The sequence below is a fragment of the Echeneis naucrates genome, chromosome 15 (assembly GCF_900963305.1).
Source record: "Echeneis naucrates chromosome 15, fEcheNa1.1, whole genome shotgun sequence".
NCBI classification, from domain to species: Eukaryota; Metazoa; Chordata; class Actinopteri; order Carangiformes; family Echeneidae; genus Echeneis; species Echeneis naucrates.
Genome location: NC_042525.1, coordinates 19,250,437 through 19,277,257, shown reverse-complemented (window position 1 = coordinate 19,277,257; position 26,821 = coordinate 19,250,437). Strand labels below are relative to the sequence as shown.

Here is a 26,821-nt window from a genome sequence, read left to right as displayed (position 1 = left end):
CAATACCAACAGAAGATACGGGGCTCTAAGTCTCTTCCTCTCTTTTCCTATTTACCCCTCCTGCACTCCTTCCATTCATTTGTCTGTCTATCCCTCATGCTGCCTTCTGCACCACATCAATTATTCACCTCGTAGCAGATGAATATTTCACGGGGTGCCGGACTCTCTTCCTCCATACCTCATCCTCTCATCGCTGTCTGTGTGTTATCTCTTTGCCCTCTCTGCCTCCTCCTCTCTCTGCCTGTGCGCTTCCTCTGCCTCAGCCACCTTCACCTTCTCACCCCACCCCCTCGGTATATGTGTATGTATGTGTGTGTGTTAACCCTGAAGGTAGTCCTGTGGAATCTGGAAAAGATGTGATTTTGGCCTCATGCTGTGAGGTCTTAAGACAGTCTGCAGTCTCTGGTTATATTTAAAACCTTTTTGGCTGCTGTGAGTGAGTGTGTGCATGTTCGCTCGCCTCATCTGAGCACGTGTGCGCATGAGGTATGAGTGTGTCTCACTGTCTTCCTCTATGCCAGGCTTTTTAGTGGGGATTAATGGGTGAGGAGTTTGGAATGATGGTTTGTTGGGGCTTTAGGAGGCCGCTCCAGTCAGCTCCTCATTAACTATGAATGGGATCTACCTTTCACATGTTTTCAGGGACAGAGTGAGTCTCTCTGCATATTCATTCAGCCCTCACATAGTTTTTCACTTAAGCAGAAACCTGGTAGAAGAACCACACCAAGACTTTGTCCCAATGTTATCCCTTCAATTGTAAGAATTAAAGTGTTGCAGAGAGAATAACCAATCAATGGCTGACTAGTCTAAGAACACATTTAACCATTCACTATGAATTAATTTGTGTCATAAACAGTACCCTGTCCTTTACAGGCTCAGTCGCTTGTGCTGTTGCCTTAGTCGAGGTGGACAAAATCTCTAACATCTCTTAAAACACTTTACGTATCCTCGAGGCCCCTCCTGTCTTCACCCAAGGCTATAAGGGTTTCAGCTGGTTTGCCACCCAAATTTGCAACGTTCCAAACCTGTGCAGCTTCAGTTATTGGTACTCCCATTACCAATCATCATCAGCAGTGGTACTTCCCAAATGCTTACCACTCATCTGTGTTTATCAAATCATCAGCAGGCCTCTGCTCCACCTGTGGGTTGCAGTCTCTTTGAATCTCTTCAGTGTGTTTCAAGTGTGAATAGACATTGCTTTAACATGAAATACAATGTGCACCATGCCATCTGACTAAAACATACCCACAGCACGTACTACCTGGGTGGTTTGGTGAACAAATTATCAGACTGGAGCATGACCACGTGTCTGCAGGCTCACTGAGAACTTTAAATTATCAGTTGGAATCCATTCATGTTTGAACCTTTGTTGTTCATGTTGTTAGAGATATTGGCTATGACTGTCTCAGTGTTGATAAGGGATAAAGCTACGTCCGTCTGCAGAGGAGAGGTGGGATGAGAAGACGAGTGAGTGAATCATAATCTTATCCATGGTACCTTGGTTCAAACATTCCTCTAAAAGACTGCTAGAATCTGGCTCCAGCAGTCACTCCAATGTCTAATATCCATTGCTACAGCAGACATAAAAATATTTATAACTATTTATAACCAAATTTCCTCCTGTGTGTCAAATAGATGGTGGGTGAATTTTAATTAATAAGACTAAAAGTTCTGTGGTACTTTCAGTGACAGGTGATTAGGAATATGCATCCTAATGAAACCTTCATACGCTCTAGAAATGTGCGACCTCCAATCCCTTTTTTAGACGCTGGAAGCTGAGAGTCAGGTGGAGCTGGCTACAGAACAGCAGCTTACTCTCAATATAACCTTATTTTTAGGTAGCTTTGTAATGACTTTCTATTGCCTTAATGGTAAAATTTTGGAAGTTTGATTTCTGTTATTTTCTCACTCAGTTCACCTTTTAACGTGATAGTTTTCATCTTGACCTTGTTCAGATGACGGGAATCATGACCTCAAATTCTGAGAAATGTTACCGTTAATAACTTTGCTGCAGTAATAAAACAGAATAAGAGACAATACATCATTCAAGAAATCTATGGTCATGTCATCATCAATGAGAAAAATTAAGAATAAAGACTTTTTATGGACTCATCAATATCATTATTGTTTCAGTCAGGCATTAGAACAGCATGAAATGTATATTTCTCTTCTAATCTGGGATTAGATCCAGAAAATCAAACTGTGATAAGCAGGGAGTGATAGGTGATGTGGATTGAGAGAAGGGTAGAGAGGGAAAAAGTGAAGGGAGTGAGAGGCGGCTCAAAGAGCAGACAAAACCAAGGGGAACCTCGCGTGTCTGTAAATGTAAGTGTAAGTATACGTGGTGTGTGTGTGGTTTGTCCTTTATTGGCAGGATTTTGGCATTTACTGTGGCCTGTGTCCGACTGTTGTGCAATCTGTTTGCTCTGACATTATAGAGAACCAGCGTGTTTGGCCTGACACGCCCTTAATCTCATCTGCTCATGGATGGCGATGATGATGATGGTGTTGACGATGATAGCGTGGTAGTGGCGGTGGTTTGTGGTCCTGTGGTTCAGCCCGGAGGCTAGTTTTCTCCTTTTTAGTTCCACTCTTAGAGCACAATCCAATCATCTCACAACCTGAAATCACCAGGATGCAAGAATAACACATTTTACATTTGTATGAAGGTTAAAAGACAAATGAACAATTCACCGTACACTTACTTACAGAATACTGTAATTTACAGTCACCTAGAAAGACAGAATGAAGAATGCCATTGCAACCTTGTCATCTCCAAAGTAAACTGTAATATGCAATAGTAAAACCTTCACAGACAATGGCTGCTCTTCTCTTGCAGTACAGGATGATAAAACATTTTTATGGTGAGGTTTCGACTCTCACAGCGGATAGTTATGGTTCGGTAAAGGCCGTGGTCTGGTTCAAAACAGAAATGTTGAAATTGGGCACCTGTGCGTTTGCACGTCCAGTCAGTGATTCAATCTCCATCTCAATGAAATATATGAGTGCAAGCCCTCAGAAACAGGTTTGGAGTGGCAGTAGCAGCGGGGGAAGGGAAAAGAACATTTGTGGGTATTTGAGCTGAGTTGATTTTTTTTCTTTTAATGTCACATTTAGTCATGAATCGATTTAGCAATCAAAAGAAAACAGGCCCTAAATTTTGCTACTTGATCATTTGTTTGTTTGCAAAATTTCACTGGTCGCTGCTTATTGAAGTGAAATGTTTTATGTTTTTCTCAGATTACACAGACACTTCCTCATCAGGGGTGCGCAGACAAAAAAAAGCTTAATGTGATTTATTTTATCTTATCTCCATTAGCAATGTCTAACGTTCATTCAGCTAAAATGTAAATGTAAAAGCAAATATAATATGAATTAAATCAAAGACATAGGCAACAAGAGCAAGACGAAAACAAACAAATTGTAAAACTTCTCATAATGGCAATATCAAAAATGAAAGAGACGTAAACGGCCATTAAACGATTTGAACCAGTTCAGACATAGAAGTAGCACCATTAAGAACAGGATGTTTCACACGAATGATCATTCAGTCAGATATTGAGTTATTATTCAGGACATGATGTGTTTATAGAGGGAGGAGATGTTTCTTTCAACCGAATAAAAAAAATATCCTCACCATGCATGTCTACCGTTTCAAGTGTGGCAATTACAAAGATATCAACATTGATAGTAGAAGACATTTTGGATTGAATAATGTATGTAGCAAAGCAGTTTTAATTGTGCCTTTTGGCACAAAGTTTTCAGCCATAATGATGTTAGAGAAGGTGGATGGCAGCAGCCTGCAGGCCATCGTGCTGCCATTCTCCATGCGCCCGTGAATTTCACCTGCTTCTGCCATTCAAAGCACATAGCAACAGTGTCCCAGGGCTGGTAGACACAGAGGGAAGTGCTTTGTTGTCTGAAAGCACCATGGGGCTGCTAGCGGGACGGGCTGGGCTTATGCTAAGTGCTACATAGGCACCAACAATGGCAGCAGCAAGTGCAGGAGGGCGTTCAGGTGAACTGTCTCAGTATGGCAAGAGGAGGTGGAGTACTTATGATTTATTCATTTAGAAGATGTTTTCTTTCAATGCGAACCACAATTCAAGTTCGTGGAGAAGCATTGACAGTTTCAGACACAAGGCTGCAGGTGAATTCAGTAACACAAAGTCCATAGGGAAGAATTTTGTTTTATATAGGCTGATATAGAAAGACAGAGAACTGGAGATGGTGTATAACAGCTCTCAGAGGAGGAAAGTCCAAAGTTAGTCCAGACTGTTGACCGGACTGACTGCACAGAAGAGCAATGCTGATGTCAGGACTGAAATTTCCTGCCTCGCAGCAACTGTCTGACTAGCTGTCATTCTCTGACTGATTGCAGTTGATCAGTGGGCTGGCACCATTCTGTCTGGCAGTACATAAGACAAGGGACTAGCTGTTTGTTTTTATGTTGTAGCACAGTATAGTTTTTGTAGCTAGATGCACGGGTTCTGTATCAAGCTTCCTGGCATTGGCTCTTTTCGTGACTAAAAACCGCTAAGAGGCCGTAGTTCATCTTCTTTAATGTGTATAGTGGGTACACACACACTCAATGTGCAGGCTGCGACTTCAGTGCCCATGACAGTGGCATACTTGATGCAGCAGTGTGTGTCCATGTATGAGTGTGTGTGTGCTTTCATTTTCTCTGCTTTCCTCCGTATGCAACAATAGATTACTTTGACTGACAGGTGTGACCACTGCTTACCGCACACAACAGTACATATATCAACAATGTGGTTATTAAAACTGCCACATGAATATGTTATGTTGGAATTTCCATGGCAACAGTACCCTGAACTGACTTACCTTGAAATGAGTGGGATGTCATCTGCTTGCAGGGATATGTCCCCACCACCGGTGTTTCCTTCATACGCTGCTCAGGCTGAGACCCATGCACCTCCCTGCTGCCCGAGAACACACAGCAGATTTATGGATTTATGTGCTTATTTCTAACATTTATTTCTGCATCTAATACTAGGTCATGTCGAAATATTGAGTTGGTTCCATACACAAGTTTCAGCTTTGTTTTTGTTTTGCCAATAACCTGTATGATCCCGAAGTTAAGTATGTGAGGATGGCTGTACATGACATCAGAGGCCTTTATGATGCATGAATAAGCTGCATGTCACGCAGCAGCAAGGGCAGGGAAATCCACTTGAATGGAGAGCTTGGTGTCAGTGAGGCTGCAGAACCGCATGGCTGACGGTAATCCTTCTTGTCTAAGTTACCGTACTGTTGTCACACAATTTACAAAAGCTGTGATTGGCCTAACAAATTCAGTTTAATACAAATATATTAAGAGGCACCACCCTATCGATATGTTGGTGTGTTGGAGTCTGAAGCATGAAATGGCGGACCAGGATGATTACAACCAAGATGGCCTTACTGGCCAAAGTGGCTGTAGTTCATATGGACTATCGATTGCTATTCGATTGCCTGCTATTAGCTGCCACGTGTCGATGTTTTAATCACAATTATCAGTGGCTTCTGATTGGCCGGTCCTGTATGGTCCCGCTTGATGGTGACCTGCCTGCAGTCACACCTCTTGTCCTGCAGAAAGACACTGACTCCACCATCTTGGTGACCCCAGCTGGTGACGGTGGTCCTCGCTCTGCTCTGGTGGAGAAGTGGTGCATGTGCATCTACATCAAACTCACTAAGGCTGCAGATCAGCAGTGTCCTGTCCAGCTGCAGTTAGCGTGCTGGTGCTTTAACAGTTAACAAAGCCTGCTGAGCTGCCACTGAACATTTGAAATGAAATACCTAAATATAGTAGCTTTTAATGAGGAGGTCTGTAGGATTCATATGAAAAGTGGATCATATGTCAAAGTCAGATCCTTGATATAAAATTTGTTCACACACTCTGTTCATCCCTGTTTTCACTCTCTGATTAAGTTAAACAAAGTTACTCAAACGTAGTGGCAATAATTCCTTTGTGTAACTCTTAGAAGGAAAATTAATAAGCATAATTCACGAAAAAACTGAATTTTCATTGTTTAAGATAAGCAGTAAATTTGTAACTTTGTAACTGACTTGGTTTAGTTTTTGGTTTACTGTAAGAGCACTCAGGGAGGAAATGAAATTGTTGTGTTTCAGTTGAATTGTGTATTGAGACTAAGTATAATCAAAGATTGAGTGACACAAGTTGAAATAGAGTAGCAGGGATGAAGAATAGTAATTAGCCTAATCTGTCATCTTTAAGGGGAACTCATATTCCATGGTATGTGAGTTCGTTAAAATTATTCAACATATTTAAGGGAACAGAAAGCATCGCAGGAGGAGTGATTTAATTCATTAAATGTAAATCATTGGGGTTTGAAAATGTTTGATCATGTGACCAGCCATGGAATGTTTTCCCCTTTTTGTGGAGAAATTCAAACTATTCTATTAAATTGTCACTCAAGAGGGAATGGTACGTTCTTTCTTTTCAAAGAGCAAAAGCCTGATTTTGACTGCTGGCACGACGTCAGCAGCTGTGCATTTCAGCACTGTCAGAAAAATCTCATACTTAACAGCAAACGTTCCAGTTACAACAGGGAGATGTCCCATGAGCCGACTGACGCTGCCTCCCTCAAGTAAGAATGGATGGCTTTGTCTTGACAGCGCGCAAGATCACAGTTTGACAAGCAGCAGCTCAATATTTTGGTTGTTTTTTTTTTTTTTTTTTTGTTGCTGTTCTCTGGCTGATTCATAACATTTCACCATAACACTAAACTTGTGTATTTTCTTTCCTCTCTCCTACAGATTAACAGACCTGTCAGGTTCCCTCACCGATGGACCGGTGAACTATAAATACAAGACCAAATGCACTTGGCTAATAGAAGGATTGTAAGTATTAATGTGCTAGCCTACTCCGTATCTCCATTCATCTTATTTATTTCCACTCGGTTAAAAAAACTTGATTTTTTTTCCTGTATGTGTCTGAAGGGCTGCAGATAAAGAGAGCTTTCTTACTGTGGAAATAGAGGGAATTTGTCTCTCAGTGTGGTCCCTGTGCTCCAGAGATGCTTTGTCCACATTAACTGCTCAGAAAAACCACGCCAAGCCGTCTGAATGCACACAGTGACAGCTCTGTAATTATATGTAAAGTGCTGTGTGTTGTTTATTCTGTGGTTACCCGTTTGCATTAAATGGAAGGTATAATGGTCCTATAAGAGTTTCACAAGGAAATGTAAGACAACAGCACAAAAATACTATTAAAAAAATCTCATTATCTTATAACACATCTAGGAACAATAAATAGTTCGTTTAGGATTATCCCTTTAATGGGTTGTGTGTCCTCTGGGATATGAGATTGGCTTTGGGCTGAGGACTGAAGATATTCATTATTTCCCTGTGAACCATTAGAGGATAGCTTGGGTTCAGTGACATATTAGAAAAGACGATTAAGAATGTCTTTATTCGGACTAGGGGCATTTCTTGATGGCCATAAATGGTCGCACAAGTGAGGTCAAATCAGTTTCATTTACAAAGCCCAAAACACAAATTTTCTCAAAGGGCTTTAACAAAATGGATGGAATACCATTTAATTTGGCACAGGTATGACCCCCACCACATGTACATATGCACATAACACATCTACCACTTCCACAGAAGTGTTATATCATTTCTGGCTCTGTTTGCTTTGTGTGAGTATCGCTTGTTAGTGATAAACTAATCACCTAGTCACTTTCATGTTGCTATTGAGTTTGGAATATTCATAATTGACAGAAAATTATTGTATTTATATTCAAATTCAAGAGTTAACATGCAACGACAGCACCCATTGGTTTGTGAACTCCTATTTCTGAAGCCTTTAATTTGCAATTCGTCCTTTGGCCATCTTGATCTGGTTTTTTGAAACCAGAGGAAACCATATTTGGAGGAGAAGGAGGAGCTTGGAGGAGTGAGAGCTGGAGCTGACCTGTGCTGTGCTCTGCCTTGATTGGATGATACAGTCTGTCAGTCACACAGTAGCCACGCCACCTAATTCATCCCCTGCTTTATGGTCTATTTTCGAGGAAAACATTTACTGAGCAAATAAATCAAGTGAGAAGTAGGAACATTCTCACATAGACAGTACAATTTGACTTCTTTTTAGAACCGGTGGTTTAAGCCGTAATGTGGTGTAAGACTTCACTTTTTCCAACCTGGAGACTTCATCCATTTTTATGGCTGACGCTCTGGAATCACTGAGATTGATTTGGCTCCATCAGGAAATAAAATCCCCCTGAAAGTTACATAAGGCCAAACTAATTACAAAGTTTCATCTGCACACATGAAAAATATAAGTCTAACGGGCAGATTGCCACGGAATTTAGTGAGAATATTCAGTGTGCCAAGCAAAGTCATTGCTATGGCGCGCTGTACTGTGAAGAACAGTGGAAATCTTTTCCCTTGATATATGAGGCTTGTTCAGGCAACACCAGCATTTAAACCTAATTACATCAATAATCATTATAATTAGTATTTTACTGCCACAATATCCAGGTTTAGCATCTATGGCTCTCTCAAAACATATTTCAAGAGTCAACGCCCACATTAATTGTATTAACATTTGCAAACACATAACCATTAAATTCTACACTGCATTACTGCTACATTACACTACTTACAGGCATTTTTGAGACCCTGAGTTTTCAAATTTTGGCCATGATGCCAGACATCACAAATACAGGTGATGCTTTTGAGAAGAATCATGTGATACATCGGGGTCATATATATTCATCAGCTTTTGTTTTGGTCGTATCATCTGTTCATCATTGTTCCCTCACTCCTCTGTCCCCATCTCTCAGTCCTAATGCAGTGCTCAGGCTGCGCTTCAATCACTTTGCCACAGAGTGCAGCTGGGACCACATGTATGTCTATGATGGAGACTCTATCCACGCCCCTTTGATTGCTGTCTTCAGGTAGGCATTCTGTTACTCTGAATAGCAGGCCTGTGAGTTGTGCGTGAGGTGGAGGGGGGATGTTTGGGGCGGGAGGGAATGGAAATTAGTCAGGTAGCCTTTGGCATGGCTTCAAAAGCTCTGAAAATTTTGTACTTATGCAGGCAAACCATGGGCCTTGTACCACGCTACCACAATATGATGGTGGTCGAAAGAAAATGTTGAAATTACTCACATTAGCCCTGAATAACACTTCTTTTTCTGTTTCTTATTTTTGCAGGACAATCTACAAATAGGAACTCTTTCATTTGCTACAAGTTCATTGAATAAAATAATACCACAGTAATCACCCAACCTCCACTGAGAGTTCAGCTGCACTGGGGCACTGAATATACACAGTCAAGACTTATGTTGCATTTTAATAAATAAGCTCATATTGTAGATTGGTACATGTTTGCATCAGCTGTAATTGCAGCAGGGAGGGAGGGAAGTTTTTTGCTCAGACTCATTATGGGTAAGAACAGATTTTCAGTGCATTGCATTTATTAAAAGAGACAAGCTGACCAAATGAGTAAGCTGGAACACCAACAGCAAGACCTCTTCAAACACATAAAAACACTTTGCTCTGCAACGTTATTCTACTTTAAAGCTAATCACTGTTGTATTTTTAGTGGAGAGGTCTGCAATTTCTGAATTGAAAGCCTTTTCATCTCACAACTCTCCAGTGGTGCTTTCAGAACTTAAAAAAATATACAGGACCATTTCAAAATGATTTTTATTATTATTGCTTTCTTGTTGAGAGGGTCTCTCTCCCTTTCTCTTTTTCTGTCTTCTCTCTCTCTCTCCTTCTGCCTCCTTCTCTTTTTGCCAAACTGCTCTTCAGTGGTCTAGTGGTACCAGAGAGCAGGGGTAATGAGACAGTCCCGGAGGTAGTGACAACGTCAGGCTACGCTCTGCTTCACTTCTTCAGCGACGCTGCCTACAACCTGACCGGCTTCACCATCACTTACTCGTATGTGCAGATGCCAACTCCTCCTACACTAGTTTTCTCCTCTTCTCATTTCCTCAGGTTTGACTCGAAGACACCTGTGCTCTGTGGTGCAATGGGTTGGGCAGACGCAGCTTGTGATGCAAATGTCCATCATCAGTGACCAGTCTCATTTCAATGTGACCGAGTAGTGTGATGCACTGTGTTTAACATGAGACCAGAACAGCATCTCTATGGCTCCATAAACCTCCATTTATCCTGAGCAAAGGCATAAAAAATAGACCAAGTGAGAAAACCTTGGACAAATTCCACTGAACACTTTAATGCACATGCAACTGAACCAAAGTACACAAGCATATTTAACATTAGTATTCTTTAACATTATTATTCATTATTAACTTTGTTATTCTTGTGTTCTTCTACTTTTATATTATCATTCACGAAAACTCAAATCAAGCATCAAAACCTCACCTTCATAAGATACAGACACACACATGCTGCTTCACAGCTATGATGGGAAATTATATATAATTATATATAAAATTATATATAAATTACATATAATATGTGGGAGCAACACATTGGAGGAAGAGTGAGGACAGTTAGTGTAGAGTCACCTAGCCGAAAGGCCGTCAACGTACACACGCACACACACACACACGCACGTACATGCACACAGGCCCTCTGAGGCGAGGCAAGGTTGTCATGACGACCTGCTTGTCACAGCAGTAAACCGGCTTTGTATGAACAAAAACAAGATTTTCTGCCTCTTGTCCTTGACTAATTTTTCCCGTCTGCTATACTCATCTGATTATAAAGGAGGATAAGCTCTCCTTATAAATCCTCCAAGTTTGACTCTTTGTTCTTTAATAGTCTGACTGAAAGCTCCCTCTGTCCATCTGTCCTTGTCCTGGAAGCTTTTTGCTTTTAACATGTATGCTCCTCTCTCTTGTGTGTACCAAAGGTCCTTGTTACATTACATTACATACATTACATACAATAAATATGTTACACAACTATGAGATGGCTTTGTACAAAGCTGCTTATAATTTTTGTACACAAACTGGATTAGAATAAAAGGTCAGCCTGTTCAGGTCCATTGCAGTATTAGCTCTTTCCCTTTGAGACTTATTTGCATTTTTTCCTCAGTCCATCTTTCCGGGGAATAAGGAATAATCCAAATTTGAGCATGTAGTTGTTAGAAATTTACCTGTGATGTTATTCCCTCAGAGTGCATTATTTTTCATAGCCACACTGAGAAATTGCATTCCTCTCCTTTAATGTGGTGCCTCCAGCTTAGAAAACCGCCTCTAAGTCAAACTGACTTGACTGACCATAAAGGCAGGGAAAGGCCACTTTATTGATATATAGCACATTTTAAACGTAAAGGCCACTTTTTATATGGGAGGCAAAGCAGAACAAAAAACAAAACAAAACAGAAGCATAATGCAGAATAAAACTGGTGAATTCATCACAACATAGTGTTTTTACGTATACATTACATTACATATCCAGTAGGTACAGAGCAATAACAGACTCCATTTTCTACAGCAGCCATCTGCTAACTCAGTGAACAGAGGTTTCATCACAGCTCTTGTCTAAAAGCAGCAGATGGAAACAGGATTGGTGAGCGCACAGACTCACTGGAGACGGAGCTGCAGAGGGTCCTTCGAACATTTCACAGAACCTGCAGTCCTTTGATCCATTGTAAAAAATTGGTGGACCTTTTACTGCAATTTTATCTCTACGTCATTAATGCTGACTGTATTTTGTGACTCTTTCAACCCATCAATTTTGGAATGAATCTCACTGTTAGCAAAATCCATTTCAATTGCCTCAATTCATTTTTTAATCGAATGAAGCTTCCACTGTATCTGACAACACGCTGACATTTACTCTCTGAGCCTGTGGTACCGTATGACCTTGAACAACTTCCTAATTTCGTCTCCCTCAGGATAAACTCTTGTCCCAACAACTGTTCGGGCCACGGCAGATGCGGCACAGCGAATTCGGTCTCTAGTCGTGTCTACTGTGAGTGCGAGGAGTACTGGAAAGGAGAAGCCTGTGACATCCCATACTGCAGAGACAACTGTGGTAGCCCTGATCATGGCTACTGTGACCTGACCGGAGAGAAGCTCTGTGTCTGCAACGACAGCTGGCAAGGTAAGAGAGCAGGACGATCAGAACAGGAAGAGGACTGCTTTTCATCAGGGATATTAAAACAGACACATGGATGAACTATGGGAGCTTGTAGAAAGACCTTTGTTCCTACTAGGCTACAGCTGAAAATTGTGAGTTATTGTGAGTTATAGCCTGTATGACAGACATATATAGACCTGTGGGACGGAGAGATGATAGAGAGGGCTGAAGGACAGGAAAGGACAAAGGAAGGTTGAAAGTGCTTTATCTGAGGAAACTTTCATTATATCACAATTAATGTTAATCATCAAAGTATACTGATCTAGTGAGGGGAGTAAATCTTCCAGTTAAACTGAGCAACGCGTGTTCAATCATTAAATTCTTTTAGATTATGTCTCACCAAATGTTAGACCCGTGCTTCATATGGAAATACATTTCAAAACTAAAAAAAAAAAAAAAACCCTCCTTTGTTGTCCCAATCCTAATTAACACTTACATATATCATTGATTTATCTTCATGTAATGACTCCACGAACAAGGTCATAGCCATTGTTATCGCTTCTCAAAACAAATACCACGTTTCCCATAATGTTTGTCATGAAGAGGATGTTTTTGATTGTTCTGTTCAATATGAACCTGAATAGAGAATAAAAGGGAAACATAGAGGAAGGAGGAGACACAAAAACACAGCAGTGCCTGTTTATGCCAAACATAATGCTGCCTGCTTCAATATTGTTTTATGTCATAAAACAATGGAGACAATGTCATGGGAAATCTTGTTTTGTGGTGCATAATATATGTGGCTTCATTATTTTTGCTGTTTTATGTTTCTTTTGTGAACACTTTCTTCCTGCGGCAAGACACGCGACAACTTTATTGCACATAGAGTCATGATTTCTCACTGAGATTAATTTTACACTTGTGCTATCCTTTTGAAAAAAACAAAAAACAAAAAACATACAAACAAATAAACAAAAAAGCAGAAGCATATTTTATGATGAAATTGGTTAAATTGGGCAGCACGGCAGCATAGTGGTTAGTGCTGTTGCCCCACAGTAAGAAGGTCTCAGGTTCAATTCCTGGGCCTGGGGCCTTTCTGTGTTCTCCCTGCCCTCCCCTCCCATGTCTGCGTGGGCTTCCTCCCACCGTTCAAAGACATCATGTTTGGGTTGATCGGTGACTCTGCAATGTCTCTGTGTGTTGGCCCTGTGATGGACTGGTGACCTGTCCAGGGTGACCCCGTCCTCACCCAATGTGAGCTGGGATTGGCTCCAACACTCTCCGAGACCTGGAGACAGATAAGGAGTTGAAGATGAATGGATGAATGAATGGGTGAAATCTGAATTAGTCATAAATACAAATTCAACGCAGTGCTGATTTAGAGGTTGAACTCAGTACATGCAGATTAAATCAACACAGATAAAAATAACTTAAGGTTTTTCACTGGAGCCAGAAATGATTGCGACTATCTCCTCAAGCATCTTGAAATCTGTATTGACGAAATATATTTAAAAATCATTTGTCTTAACTGTTTTTTTTTTTTTTAAAGGCTTTTAGTTTTTTTGGAAAGAACTAAAACACATTTTTTGACCAATCCTGTATAATGCTGATGCTTTCTACAAAGGCAGACCTCTGTATGGAGTTTCTCTCTCCAGTAAGATTTAACCCTGGTGATGATTGTAACAGTCATCATTTTGAACTGTCTGCTCAGGGTGATGCTCGTCTCTCTCTCTCCACGGCATGATAGACGGTGGACCTTATTTATGTATAATGCCGTGAATGTTTTCCTATGCTGTTCTGTAATCAACAATATATAGCTGAATACTTTTTTTTTTCTTTTATCTCTGGGATTCATATATATAAAATGTCAACAATGTTTTTGTTTTAGTTGATTAATAAGCCTTAAAGTTGATTTTTTTATTTACTTTAACTACTTTAAGGTTTTATTTTACTTTGGGGTTTGGGTTTTTTATGGCTTATCTACGTTTTTTATGTCTCCTACTTGTGTTTCCACTGTGGTGGATATTTAACTTATTTCTGCTGCTAAGCTCCATTTTGAATGAGAGCTCTACCTTAGAGTTAAAGCGCAGGTTGAACAAATGGTTTGAATGAATATTGAACAGCTTTTAGGGTTGCTGCCAGTTTGCTTTGACAGAATGATAAGGCAATTACTCTGCTGTTCCACAATGACTATGTTAATTGTAAAAGATGAATCTTCAATAATTATTTAAACTGAATTTCTTTTTGTTTGTGTCTTTTTTTTTTGTCTGAAACATCAATCTGAGACTGCACGATGCCAACTATGCCAAATATGCCAATTAATGTTGGTACTAAGATGTTTAATTGTGCTCGCCTTGTGGGATTTTCCAAGAAAGTGTACTGTTCAAAACAACTGAGAATAAGTATTGCCTTACATCATAATGATGTTTGTAATAAACCCAACCACACCTTCCTTTTCGCCAGCTGGTGGGGTTGTGTTAGGAGGTGAAGCACTGCCCTCTCATGGAATAATAGTGTAAACACAAATAGAAAGCACTGAAACCACTGATTTAATTGGGTTCAACATTTAAATCTTTGAGGTTAGATAATAATTAAATCACATTCCCTGTGTGGCACCAAAGAACAACAGTGTCAATGAAATATGCGATCTAGACACGTTTTCAAAGCATTTTTGTATTTGTCCTTTTAAATATCACATCCACCTTGACCAATTGATTTTTGGCATGAAATAAAAAAATCTGTTGGTTTTTAATTTCTTAATTATATCCCAGATGACATTGGGTGAGGGCAGGGTACATCCTGGACAGGTTGCTAGTGGATCACAGGGCCAAAATACAGAGACAAACAACCACTCACACTCAGAACTACGGACAATTTAGAATCACCAATTAAACCAAAACGAAACGGAAACCCACGCAGGCAGAACATGCAAATTCCACACAGAAAGGCCCCAAGCTGGGAACCGAACCCATGATCTTCTTGTTGTTGGGCGACATACGTCCTACCAGCCTTCACCTTTTACCAAAGGATCATACCACGCGGGAGAAATGGTTGCAATTTATTTGCAACGATAATGTCCCCGAAAACGTTCCAGCTAAAACAGCAAGCAAGCATTTTGTGGACAGCTGCTTCTCGAACCTGGCGCAAAAAAAAACGGATGGGTTTCGCCACGAAGCTCATCTTGAAACGTGATGCTTTTTCTTGGGGTTTCGACGGCGGCTGAGAGCGAACGCAGCGCACCGCTGTTACCGAGCAACCCACGTCAGGCGGCGGCGGTGGGCGGGCGCACGTCTGATGCATTTGCACACTCGTGAATATTCATAAAATCTGGATTTTTTTTTTTTTTTTTCAATGCGGGAGAAATAGTGGACGCGTTTTTAGCTTCTTTGAGAGCTTTTTAAAACAAATGTTTTGTAGGAAAGCAATTTCAATCAAAAAATAGTCATAGCAGAGCATTTTTACACATTAAAAATTTTTGGGTTAGGGGGTTTTTAATCATTGGTGTAAAAGAAGCATTGCATTTTTAAAATGTATCGGATTCAGGATGAAATTTGAACAAAGCGTTTCCCAAAGAAACTCAAATAATTTATTTTTGTTGTTTTTGAAATTAGGAATCTGCACTTCTGACTGGACAATTCCAGACAATTAAAAATGTGGAGGCGAACATGTTGGAAAGAAAGTGTGTGTGCCTGCGTGTTGTAATGAATCCGGCCGGCACAACCTTGCAGTCTGAGTGGAGCCATCTGAGACGTAAACTGTCAAATCAAATCAAATCAAATCAGATTTATTTGTATAGCACTAAATCATAACAAAGTTACATCAAGGCACTTTACATATAGAGCAGGTCTAGGCCAAAGTACTGATAAAATTATTTAAAGAGACCCAACAGATCCCCCCATGAGCAAGCAGTTGGCAACAGTGGCAGGGAAAAACGTCCTTTAAGAGACAGAAACCTCAGACAGAACCAGGCTCAGGGGAACGACCAGTTGAGCCTGTGCGGGTGATAAAGTTGTGAGTAGCCATAGCAACTGCCATTTCATGGCAAAATATTGTTTTTGTGTTAGTGAAAACAGGACGTTCTGCCATTTGTCCTGCTCTCCTCATGCCATCCCAGAAAGATTTGTGCATGTTAATTCAGTTTGAATGGATTTGTTGGGTACTTTTCAATCTTTGTTCATGTTTGCTGATCTTACCTGCTGAACACTTAACATTAATACAAGACTATCAGACCTTCCTGTTGGTTTTCAGCCTGATCTGAGGACTAGAGATGACAAATGGTGATATATGCATAGTTTCTCTTGCTCAGAACAGTGACTTTGACAAACTATTATTGGAGAGAAATAAAATAAAAAATTAACCACATATTTTCCACTCCTACATTCTACACAGTATATGGTTTCTATCTGAAGTGCTGATATCTTTGAAAAGATATATTTCTATCAGTCTTTATTTGGAGCTCCAGTAACATCATGTCCATAAACCGATCAGGACAGAGGATCTGAATCTCTCATTTACGATGGGATTACATATAAGATATGAATATAGCATATTTCATATTAACATTCAAATAAAACTAAATCCTTTTAGGCTGGATTGAGTCCCGGTGGGTGTGACTTAGAGGGTGGCTGCTAGCAGTTACTGTTTCAATGTTGCATCATCAGAATCAGAATCAGAATCGCCTTTATTCTCATTGTAATTTACATTACACCGAGATTTGAGTGCAGTTCCAAGGTGCTTTCGAGGTAGAAGTAAGAATAAGAAATAAGACATATATGTACAGGATAAATACTCAAAATATATACAACTAAATAGGAAATATAAAATGCGCAAAATATTAAAAAGTACAAAGATGTCAGCCAGAATTATATTCAGAACTGTGGAATGTTTCATCGGCTGATATTGCACAGGAGTATGTCACGAGAAAATATTGCACTGGATATTGCATGAGCCGTGTTAAAGTTAAAAAGCAGAGTGTTAACATTTATTAGTTCTGTGAGAGATATACTGTCGGCCCGAGGGTAGTAGATTGAACTGGTGGCTGCTGGGGTGGTAAGTGTTCTTTATGATGCTGGCAGCTCTGCTGAGGTAGCGACAGCTGGCAATGTCCTTTAGGCTGGGCAGAGAGCAACCAGTGATCTTCTGGGCTGTGTTGATCACCCCCTGCAGCACTCTCCTGTCTGCTGCTGAGCACCCTGCGTACCATGCTGTGATGCAATATGTCAGTATGCTCTCGATGGTGGCCCTGTAGAACATCTTCCGTGGAACGGTTTGCCCTGTAGGCAAACTGGTGGGGGTCCATTTTGGGAGGCAGACAGGCCCTGGTGTGTTGAGAGACCAGTCTTTCAAAGCACTTCACGACCACAGTGTGGTCCATAGTGCTGGAGGGTGGTGTGTGTGGAGTGGCTGCTGGTCTGTCTGCCTCGAAGCGTCCAAAGAAGCGGTTCAGCTCTTCCGCCAGCGAGGCATAAAGTCCCAGAAGTCATGACAGCTGGTAAAGTTTCTGAATACAGACTGTGAGCATCTCTCTGTAGACTGAGACCTTTGATATGTTCACTATACTCTCCTTGTCACCAATCTTACTTGTCCAGGCAAAGGCTACTTGACGTTTTTCTTCTAAAATGTTGCGTACGAACGTGACATTTTTGGAAGTCACAAAACCATCTGTGTGATATTTATGACAAGGTTTCTTTTCATTAATGATGACCTGATTTTTTTCTGTTAACTGTGGTTTTGATTTAGATAAAAAAAATGCTTCTCCTTTGCTGTCTGTTGTCTACCTCAGGTCCAGATTGTTCTCTCTCTGTTCCCTCCACGGAGGCCTTCTGGGTACTGCCCAGTGTCAAACCATCTGCGCAGTCTTTGGGTCGGGCATCCCATCAGGCCCTGGTGCATTCAGGGCTGATGTGGGTGGTGGGAGGATACTCCTTCAACTACTCCAACTACCACATGGTTCTCAAGTAAGCAATCTGCCCTGGCACCTGGAGCCTTCTGTTGGGCCTGTGAATCAAAACTAAAAGGCAGAAATTACGCTGTGTGAACACACTGCCATTGACAGACCACTGAAATATCTTAACTTGTCTAACGCACGTGTATTTGCAGACCTTTTTAGTTGCTGCATCCTCTTCATCTGATTTGGGAAATCTAAAATGAATAGAGCTAGTATCAATTTGCTAAGGGCCATTTGTACATGGAAAGAGAGACACAAGGCATGCTTTTCATCCGAGCTTGTTTTCTCAGAGATATGACACCTGACGGACACTTTTGGATTCAGCATGGCCTTCACCTTCAGAGCAGACCATCCATTGTTGATAAATGTCCCTTAAACTTCTTGAAACTCCTCTCCCCGTCTAAGAATCAAAATGTTGTCAAGTTGCACTTCATTATCCAGGTTTTCCAGTCTTAATTGTAAACGGATGGATGGGTGCATTGAATGCACGATTTACTAGCAGCTAATTCAAAATACCTTTGATCATGCCAGGGTAGCTAAATATATGCTGATCTCAGTTCTGTGGCCCCTCAGGGACAGTCTGCCTTACACACTTTAATTCTTTCTCTTGTCTCTGTGGTCACGCAGTGAAATGTGCTTACATGGTCTAAACTCAGTTAAACCTTTGGGGTCAATGGACTACAAGCATATGTAATGTAACGCATGCATTCGTTTTGCCTTGTCTTCCTGCAGCTACAACCTGGAGACCAGTACATGGGACACAGTTCCAATAAGCAGTGGTCCTCTCTACAGATACGGACACTCATTGGCTTTGTACCAGGTATCAGCTGCACTAACACGAGGAATGTTGTCTTACGCAGTAAAATACGATGTGAATGATGCAAGTCAGATGAAACGTAAATACAATGCAGTGAAATGTTAAATTAGCGATAGGAAAACACAAGCAGTCACAGATGGATGATAAACATATATGTATAAACTGCAATTGGAAAGCCAATTTATTTACCTTTTTAATGGTGACACATTTGGAAGGAACATGCATTTGTGGGTTGAGCAGTATGTGGGCTGTGCCCATGAAAAAATTGCCAAATCTCCCAATGCCAAACAGCTTATTTTGCTGTTGACTTTTGTTTGGTGTTTGGTGGATTGGAAGATTGATGTTTGAAGAAACAAGGCATATTGGCAATTTAACAATTTATTAATTAACAGTACCTCCTCCTCATGCTGGTCACCAGCCTGGTCGCACACTGCTTTGGGATGGCATTCCATTCTTCAACCAGCATTTGTTGCAAGTCAGCCAGCGTGGTGGTGTTGGTTACTCTGGCACAAACAGCACGCCCAAGATGATCCTACAAGTGTTCTACGGGCTTGAGGTCAGGACTTGATGGCAATTCATTACAGGCTCTGCACTCCCAAATTCTGGAGGTAGTCTGTAGTAAACCCTGCTCTGTGGGGGCAAGCGTTGTCATCTTGGAGGATAGAGTTTTGTCCCAGACTGGAGATATGGGATTGCCATTGGTTGCAGAACCTCATCTTGATATCTCTCTACATCGAGATTGTCTCCCAAGTCTTATTTTTCCAGTGAGGAAGATCCCGCCCACACCATCATACTGCCTCTGTCAGTGCAGCAATCAGGATAGCTTTCTCCGCGTCTTCTCCACACTTTCACCCTACAATCCAAATACTATAGGGTGAAACTGGAGTCATTGCAGAACATAACATTCCTCCATGTTCAGTGCACGTGTTGCCAACACCAGCGCAAACTGGCCGTGAACTGGTGAAGGGCAGTCATGGCAGGCGTCCTGGCAGACCTAAGAGACCGGAGATCGGCTGCAGGCAGTCTGTCCCAGATTGTCTGGGCAGAGAGCTGTCAGCCATATCTTCCTGCAAATCTGTAGAAGACAGGCTACAGTACCTAAGTCTTCTTGGGATGCCCACTTCACAGCCTGTCTCTGACATCCCCTGTTACATGGAACTTGGCTATCACTTTGGAGATGGTACTAAGGCTCACTTCAAACAAACCCACAACATGGTTTTGGGGAACGCCAGCTTGAAGTTGCCCTTTCGCAGCGATCCCACCTCGATCAGTCAAATGTGACATGCTGATTCTTTGAGCAGACACCTACTGACCACTGTAGCAGGGCCCATTGGATACTGGAAGCTTATGTAGGTCAAACACCTGCCAAACAATACACATCTGCACAAAAGCTGGAGGGAATTAATCCACTCAACATCTGGCCATAGCTCTCAGCTCTTTCTTTAGCTTCCTCTTAGAGTGGTGAATCATTTACACACCACACACACACGCACACACACACACACACACACAATGAATGACATTATCATGTAAAAACACCACACTGTGTTTCTGTCTGAGTTTTGACTGATGGTTAGGAAAAAAAAAAAGCCTTTATAATTGTCAGTTTATATACAATGTAGTAATGGCTCTCTTTTGTCGATACTGACAATCAGTTCAAATAAAAAAAAAAACACAAATGATTCTGGTATTGATGTTTGAAGCATTTTTTATGCTGGAGTCACTTCACATGTCTTTCAAGAAGACTTTCAAAAATGGGGCCTATTAGTTTCCCTGTGACAAAATGAGGACATCAGAATCATTGTGTGCCTCGTGTAGATCACTCACTCCACAGTCTGGAGCATCTAATGATGTGTCACTGTCCAAATACTTGGACATATGCTTATTTTGTGTGGATGGAGTCATTTAATGGTGAAAGATAGGAAGGAGAGGGAAGATGAGTGCATGAGTGCATCCTTCCTGCAGACATGTCTTGAAGACATAAAAGTCTGGATGACTGCAAATTTTTTACTTCTCAACTCTGACAAAACAGAAGTTATTGTACTCGGCCCTAAGCACCTCAGAAAAATACTATCTAATCATCTCATCAGTCTGGACGGCGTCACTTTGGCTTCCAGCTCCACTGTAAGAAACCTTGGAGTAACATTTGACCAGGACATGTCCTTTGTCCCTCACGTAAAACAGGTCAGTAGGACAGCTTTCTTCCACCTGAGAAACATTAGGAATATCAGAAACATCCTTTCTCAGGATGATGCAGAAAAATTGCTCCATGCATTTGTAGCTTCTAGGCTGGACTACTGTAACTCATTACTATCTGGATGTCCAAACAAATCTCTAAAAGGCCTTCAGTTAATTCAGAACGCTGCTGCACAAATATTAACAGGAACTAGGAAAAGAGATCATATCTCTCCTGTGTTAGTTGCTCTTCATTGGCTGCCAGTTATATATAGAGTAGAATTCAAAATCCTTCTTTTAACATATAAAGCTCTTAATGGCCAAGCTCCATCATATCTCAGAGAGCTCATAGTTCCTTACTGTCCTAGCAGGCCACTCCGCTCTCTAGATGGAGGTTTACTTGTGGTTCCTAGAGTCTCCAAGAGTAAATCTGGAGGCAGATCGTTCAGTTATCAGGCTCCTCTTCTATGGAACCAACTTCCAGCATCAGTCCGAGGGGCGGACTCTTTAGTCATTTTCAAGACCAGGCTTAAAACTTTCCTGTATGACAGAGCTTATAGTTAAAAAGTTAAAGTCCTCTACTCTTTAGCTATGCTGCTGTAGGCCTAGGCTGCTGGGGGAAGGACTGAGCTTCTCTCTCTCTCTCTCTCTGTCTGCCTCTCCCTCTCACCCTCTCTCCCCCTCTCCCTCTTTCTCTCTCCCTCCCGCTCCCTCGCTCTCCCTTCCTCCCCCCTTGCATGTGCTGATAAGAACCATCCTTCTTAAAAAACACAGTTTCACCCAGTTCTACACATTTATACTGCATTTACTAACCATGTTCTGCCAAAGTCTCTGTCTCTCCCAGTTCCTCTCCTCTCTCTCCCTGTCCTCATCCTGCAGGTGGTGACTCATCTCCATCCCATGTTCCTGCAACACCTGCTGGTCCCATATTTCATGAATTCTGTATTACAGCTCAACTCCATGAACTTCATGCAGCAACATGTTCCTGCCTATACCCCCCCCCCCCCCAATGCCTGTCTCTCTCTCTCTCTCTCTCTCTCACTCTCTCTCTCTCTCTCCCACTCTCAACCCAAACAGTCGAGGCAGATGGCCGCCCCCCCTGAGCCTGGTTCTGCTCGAGGTTTCTGCCTCTTAAAGGAAGTTTTTCCTTGCCACTGTTGCCAAGTGCTTGCTCATCAGGGGATCTGTTGGGTCTCTTTAAATAAATTTATAAAGAGTTTGGCCTAGACCTGCTTTATATGTAACTTTGTTATGATTTGGCGCTATACAAATAAATCTGATTTGATTTGATTCGATTTGATTTATTTTATTTATCATCCACATGTATTTCTCAAAGTATCTACTGTTCCCTTAGTGAACTACCAGAACAGACAGAACTAGTTCTTTGTTTGCAGGTTATACAATGCCCCCTGTGGCCAAGAATTTCATCAGCCGTAGTAAAAACAGATTTCAAGATCTGTGCGCTGCATTCAAATCACCCTGATGTACATGGTACTGTTTTACCCCATCTGTAACACAAAACAACACAATGTGTAGGAGAGGCACAAAGAGCTGGGGCTTCTGAACCCTGCTATTACTTTGAAATGAACCCTACAGGGTTATTTGTACAAAGCCACGCATTTTACCTTAGAAGCCCAAGACATTAACATATAAATGAACAACTCAGAGGAGGTTGTCCTCAGGTGGAGCTCTGGCATACTCAAAGCTGTGAGCAAGCACCGCAAGAAAAACACAACAAAAAAACATTCACATTCAGATTTTGAAACCATCTGTCTTTTTCCTCACATAGGACAACATTTACATGTTTGGCGGGAAGCTGGAGGTCGGATCTGCAAATGTGACAGACGAGATGTGGATGTTCAACATCCCCACGCGCACTTGGTCGCTACGGAAACCCACCCCACCTCCCCCCTACGCCCTGGAGGGACACACCGCTCATGTGGTAGAGATGGCCAACGGCGAGCCAGTGATGCTGGTCTTCTTTGGCTACTCACCAATCTACAGTTACATCAACAAAGTTCAGGAGTACAAAATCAGTGAGTGTAGCTGCTGACTCTGCTCACAGTCGATTTGAGTTTGTCTTTGTGGTGGCTATTTTAGTGTCTTTATTGATGGAAGTCAAACACATTTTCAAGAGGCTGGTTTCAGACTGGTGGCTATGTTTTCTCTTTTTGTCACTGCTTTTGCTGAGTTGTTATTGCACTGAACAAACCCACCCACACAGTTCTCTTACTGTTACTGTTCAAGGTTGCACTTCAGACTTGTTTTAAACTTGTAAAATTTTGTCTTTCCACACATACAAGAGGCAAATATTGGTCAGTCAGACCCACACTGAGGAGTATTCCCATAATGTGTTAGACACTGTCCAGGGCCTGAAGGTGCAAAACAACACAACATGTAGAGAAGCATCTGACTAACCAACACAAAAACGTACAAGCAGGCTGTTTTACAGCGGGTAAAATAAGTATTGAACAAGTCACTGTTTTTCCTCAGTAAATATATTTCTAAAGGTGCTACTGATATGAAATTTTCACCAGATGTCAGTGACCCTAACCCCAACCCATGCAACCCGCACATGCTAGAAAATTAAACCTCAGATGTCCATGAATTAAGTTATGTGTGATAAAATGGAATGACACGGGGAAAAAGTATTGAACACATGAAGAAATGGAGGTGCAAAAAGGCACCACAAACCAAGACACCAGCTGAAATCTGTCAGTAATCAGAAAGAAATTCTGCCCCTTGTCAGTACAAATTAATGTCAGCTTGTTCAGTCCCAACTGATGGACTGTAAAAAGGTGCCACACAAGGAACATCTCATGATGGGTAAAAGCAAAGCATGCGCTCAAGACCTTTGCAACCTTATTGTTGCAAAAACATACTGACGATATTGGTGACAGAAGGATTTCTAAACTTCTGAATGTTCCAGCGAGCACTGTTGGGGCTGTAATCTGGAAGTGGAAACGACAGGTGCTCCTTGCAGGATTTCTGACAGAAGAGTCAAAAGAATTATCAAGGACCAGTTGTGGAGTGCTTCAGAAAGACCTGAAATTTGCAGGTACAATTGTTTCAAAGAAAATTCCCTGCACAAGCTTGTGAAATACCAGGAGAATATCTGGTCAGATGAGACCAAAATTGAACTCTTTGGATGCCATAATGCACACCATGTTTGGAGGTGAAACGGCACAACAAATAGAAATATTATTAAATTAGAAATATATTTACTGAGAAAAAGATGTGTTCAACACTTATTTTACCTGCTGTATGTCCATCTCCAGAGATTTTAAAGTCAGTTTTTGCTTTCTTCTTAAAGACACCACGCAGGTGAATCTGTTACTCAGAGTTATGCCTCAAACAAATCTCTCTGGAAACCTCACATTAAAGGAGCTGAAGTCTTCATGTCTGCAAAGTTTTAAAGGCAGCAAAGGTGACTTCTGTACTAAGTCAACTATTCTTATTTGGTGCTGCAGTTTTTCTGGTGGAGGAAGTGAAGTTTATTGTTTTTTTTTGCTTACTTCTGCTACTGTTGGCCTTTACTTCCACTGTTTATTTCTACATTTGTTACCTTTTTTTTTTATTATTTTTATTTATTTATTTATTTTATTTTATTTTTAAGATAACCTGAGTCACTTGTGCCGTCAATGGCTCATTGACAATTATTACAAAATTCAACTTGGTGAGGGGTAAAACCTTTAGCACTTGTAGCATTCTGCAGTTCATCTGGACAGTCTTGCTCTTGTACATTAGGCGTTTAGGTATATTTATGGCCATTGAAGGTAAATTTGTGTGAGACAACACTGTGCTGCTGCCTTTTGTGATAACACTTGTGTTTCAGTCAAGTGTCAACCCACCGTTTGTGAACTGCCATTTTAAAACCATGTGATAAATTGTGAGTGTCAGTGATTTAATGTGTAAATTGACAGCATAATGCTATCGTCCCCCACATATTTAGCTGACTTGACTTGCTTTTTGTCCCCCCCCCCCACTCCTTTTTTTTTTTTTTCTCCTCTCTTCAAGTCTGGGTTTCCTCTGGATTCCTCCCACCATCTAAAGACATCATGTTTGTTAATTGGTGACTCTAAATTGTCTGTAGGTGTGAGTGGTTGTTGGCCTCTGTCTGTCTCTGGGTGTTGGCCCTGTAATGGACTGGTGACCTGTCCAGGGTGTGTGAACTGGGATTGGCTCAAGCACCTCCCGTGACCTGGAAACATAAGTGATGGATGTATGAATGAATCTGTGCACTGAGCAAGGTCTAGAAAAAAATCCCTGAGCTTAACCCTATCCAAGACCTGTAGCTTCTCAATGTGTAAAGTGTTCTTTGTTTCTGTTTTCTGTCCAGTAGATGGTGGTGTTCAGCTTTGTAAACTAGCAGCTGTGATTTGAGGCAGAAAATGTACACATTTTCTGAAAGGCAAAGCTGTATGCAGCACGCGCACACACACACCTACAGAGAAAGCAGTCATTAAGAAGAGGTGGCACCCAGGCTGGAGTGTCTGGGAGAAGACGATGATTAATGAATCCACTGCACTCCCTTACTGTCCAGCCTCCCTATCTCTGTTTTTCCTCTGTTTCTCTGTTTTTTTGTCTTTTTTTCTCATCCCTCCTTTTTCCTCTCCACCAGCCCTGCTCACATCCCATTCTTTACCTCCTCCTGTCTTTTTCCTTTCATCACTGCCTTCACTCTTTGACCCCTTCTGTTATCTCTCTTCTTCCCTCCCTCGACATCTCCCACTCACTCTAACCCACTCCTCACCTTTTTCCTTTCCTTTTGCCCTCATCTTATCACTTTCATCTTCATCCACCTCCAAAATCGTCCCCTCCCCTCGTCTTCTTGCAGCGTCATGGCAAAAGCCAGCAACGAGCTTCATTAGGCATCAGAGGCAGCCACTGAGTCTAACTAGGAAATGAACAGAGGGGAGTGGAAGTGATGTGCGAAATATGAGCTAAAAGTTTTTAATGACCACTTGGAGAGGCAGGTTTGCAGCAATTAGTTGCCAGAAATGAGATAAGAGTTGACCCTTTACTTCCTTGTTGCCTCATCACAGCCCCTCTTTCTATCACTGTTCCTCTTGTTTTCTTTGTTCGTTCTTCTCTGGCTCTTGGACCAGCTCTCTGCCGCAGTCTTCTTGTCCCTCTCTCAGTAATTTCTTCCCTATTTCAGTGAAGCTTCATTCATTTTAATCAGAAAAACAGTTGCCAAAGTAGTAGAGCATGGTCAGCGTCAGACTTTATAGGCTGTTTGAGATGTATAAAATCTGTTTCTAAATCACCTCAAACATAGAGGGTGTCCACAAAGTCTCTTTACAACTTTACAAAAATTACAAAAGTAAATGAACAGACCTATGTGGCAATTATTCTAAAATGAGTAGATATTGAATCTATGTTTTGCCTCATTGAATACACCTCTCCATGGGCACCATTAGTTGCACGAAGCACGTCAAGAGGTTACTCTATCTTGCCATGTTCGCTGTAGCATTGCCTCATCAATGGTTTCAATGGCATCAGTGATGATTTGCTTTTGGGCAGTTATGTCCCGTATCTTTGGAGAACGACCAAAGGCTTGTCTTACACAATCAATGCTTTCCTCAGATGTTCTTGATGTTTCCTCAATGTTCCACACCTTTTGTTCAACACTCTCCCTGTCTCCATACATTTCTTGTGCCATTCACAAATGAATGGACATGACGGTGGCTCTCTTTTATTCTTAGTTTTGCTGAGTCTGCGTATCCAATTATGTTTCAATAAACCATGATACACATTGTGCCTTCTCATTTTTATAGGGATTCAGTACATACAATATCACATCAATTGCCTTTGTAAACTTTTTTTTTTTTTTTTTCAATTGCAAA

The 26,821-nt window shown here is 41.3% G+C and overlaps 1 protein-coding gene across 3 annotated transcripts in view; it reads left to right on the top strand.

Moving 5' to 3' along the window:
• Positions 1-26,821, top strand: part of LOC115055161 (attractin-like protein 1) — a 160,115-nt gene that overhangs the window by 23,924 nt on the left and 109,370 nt on the right. For all 3 annotated transcript variants that reach the window (XR_003841665.1, XM_029520685.1, XM_029520686.1), the window contains exons 2-8: positions 6,784-6,867; positions 8,814-8,927; positions 9,790-9,918; positions 11,849-12,057; positions 17,816-17,990; positions 18,713-18,800; positions 22,762-23,008. Coding sequence is in view for 2 of the 3 variants with exons in the window: in XM_029520685.1 (XP_029376545.1) it covers positions 6,784-6,867; positions 8,814-8,927; positions 9,790-9,918; positions 11,849-12,057; positions 17,816-17,990; positions 18,713-18,800; positions 22,762-23,008 (1,046 nt within the window). In the remaining variant the exon portion in view is untranslated. The remainder of the gene's footprint in view (positions 1-6,783; positions 6,868-8,813; positions 8,928-9,789; positions 9,919-11,848; positions 12,058-17,815; positions 17,991-18,712; positions 18,801-22,761; positions 23,009-26,821) is intronic.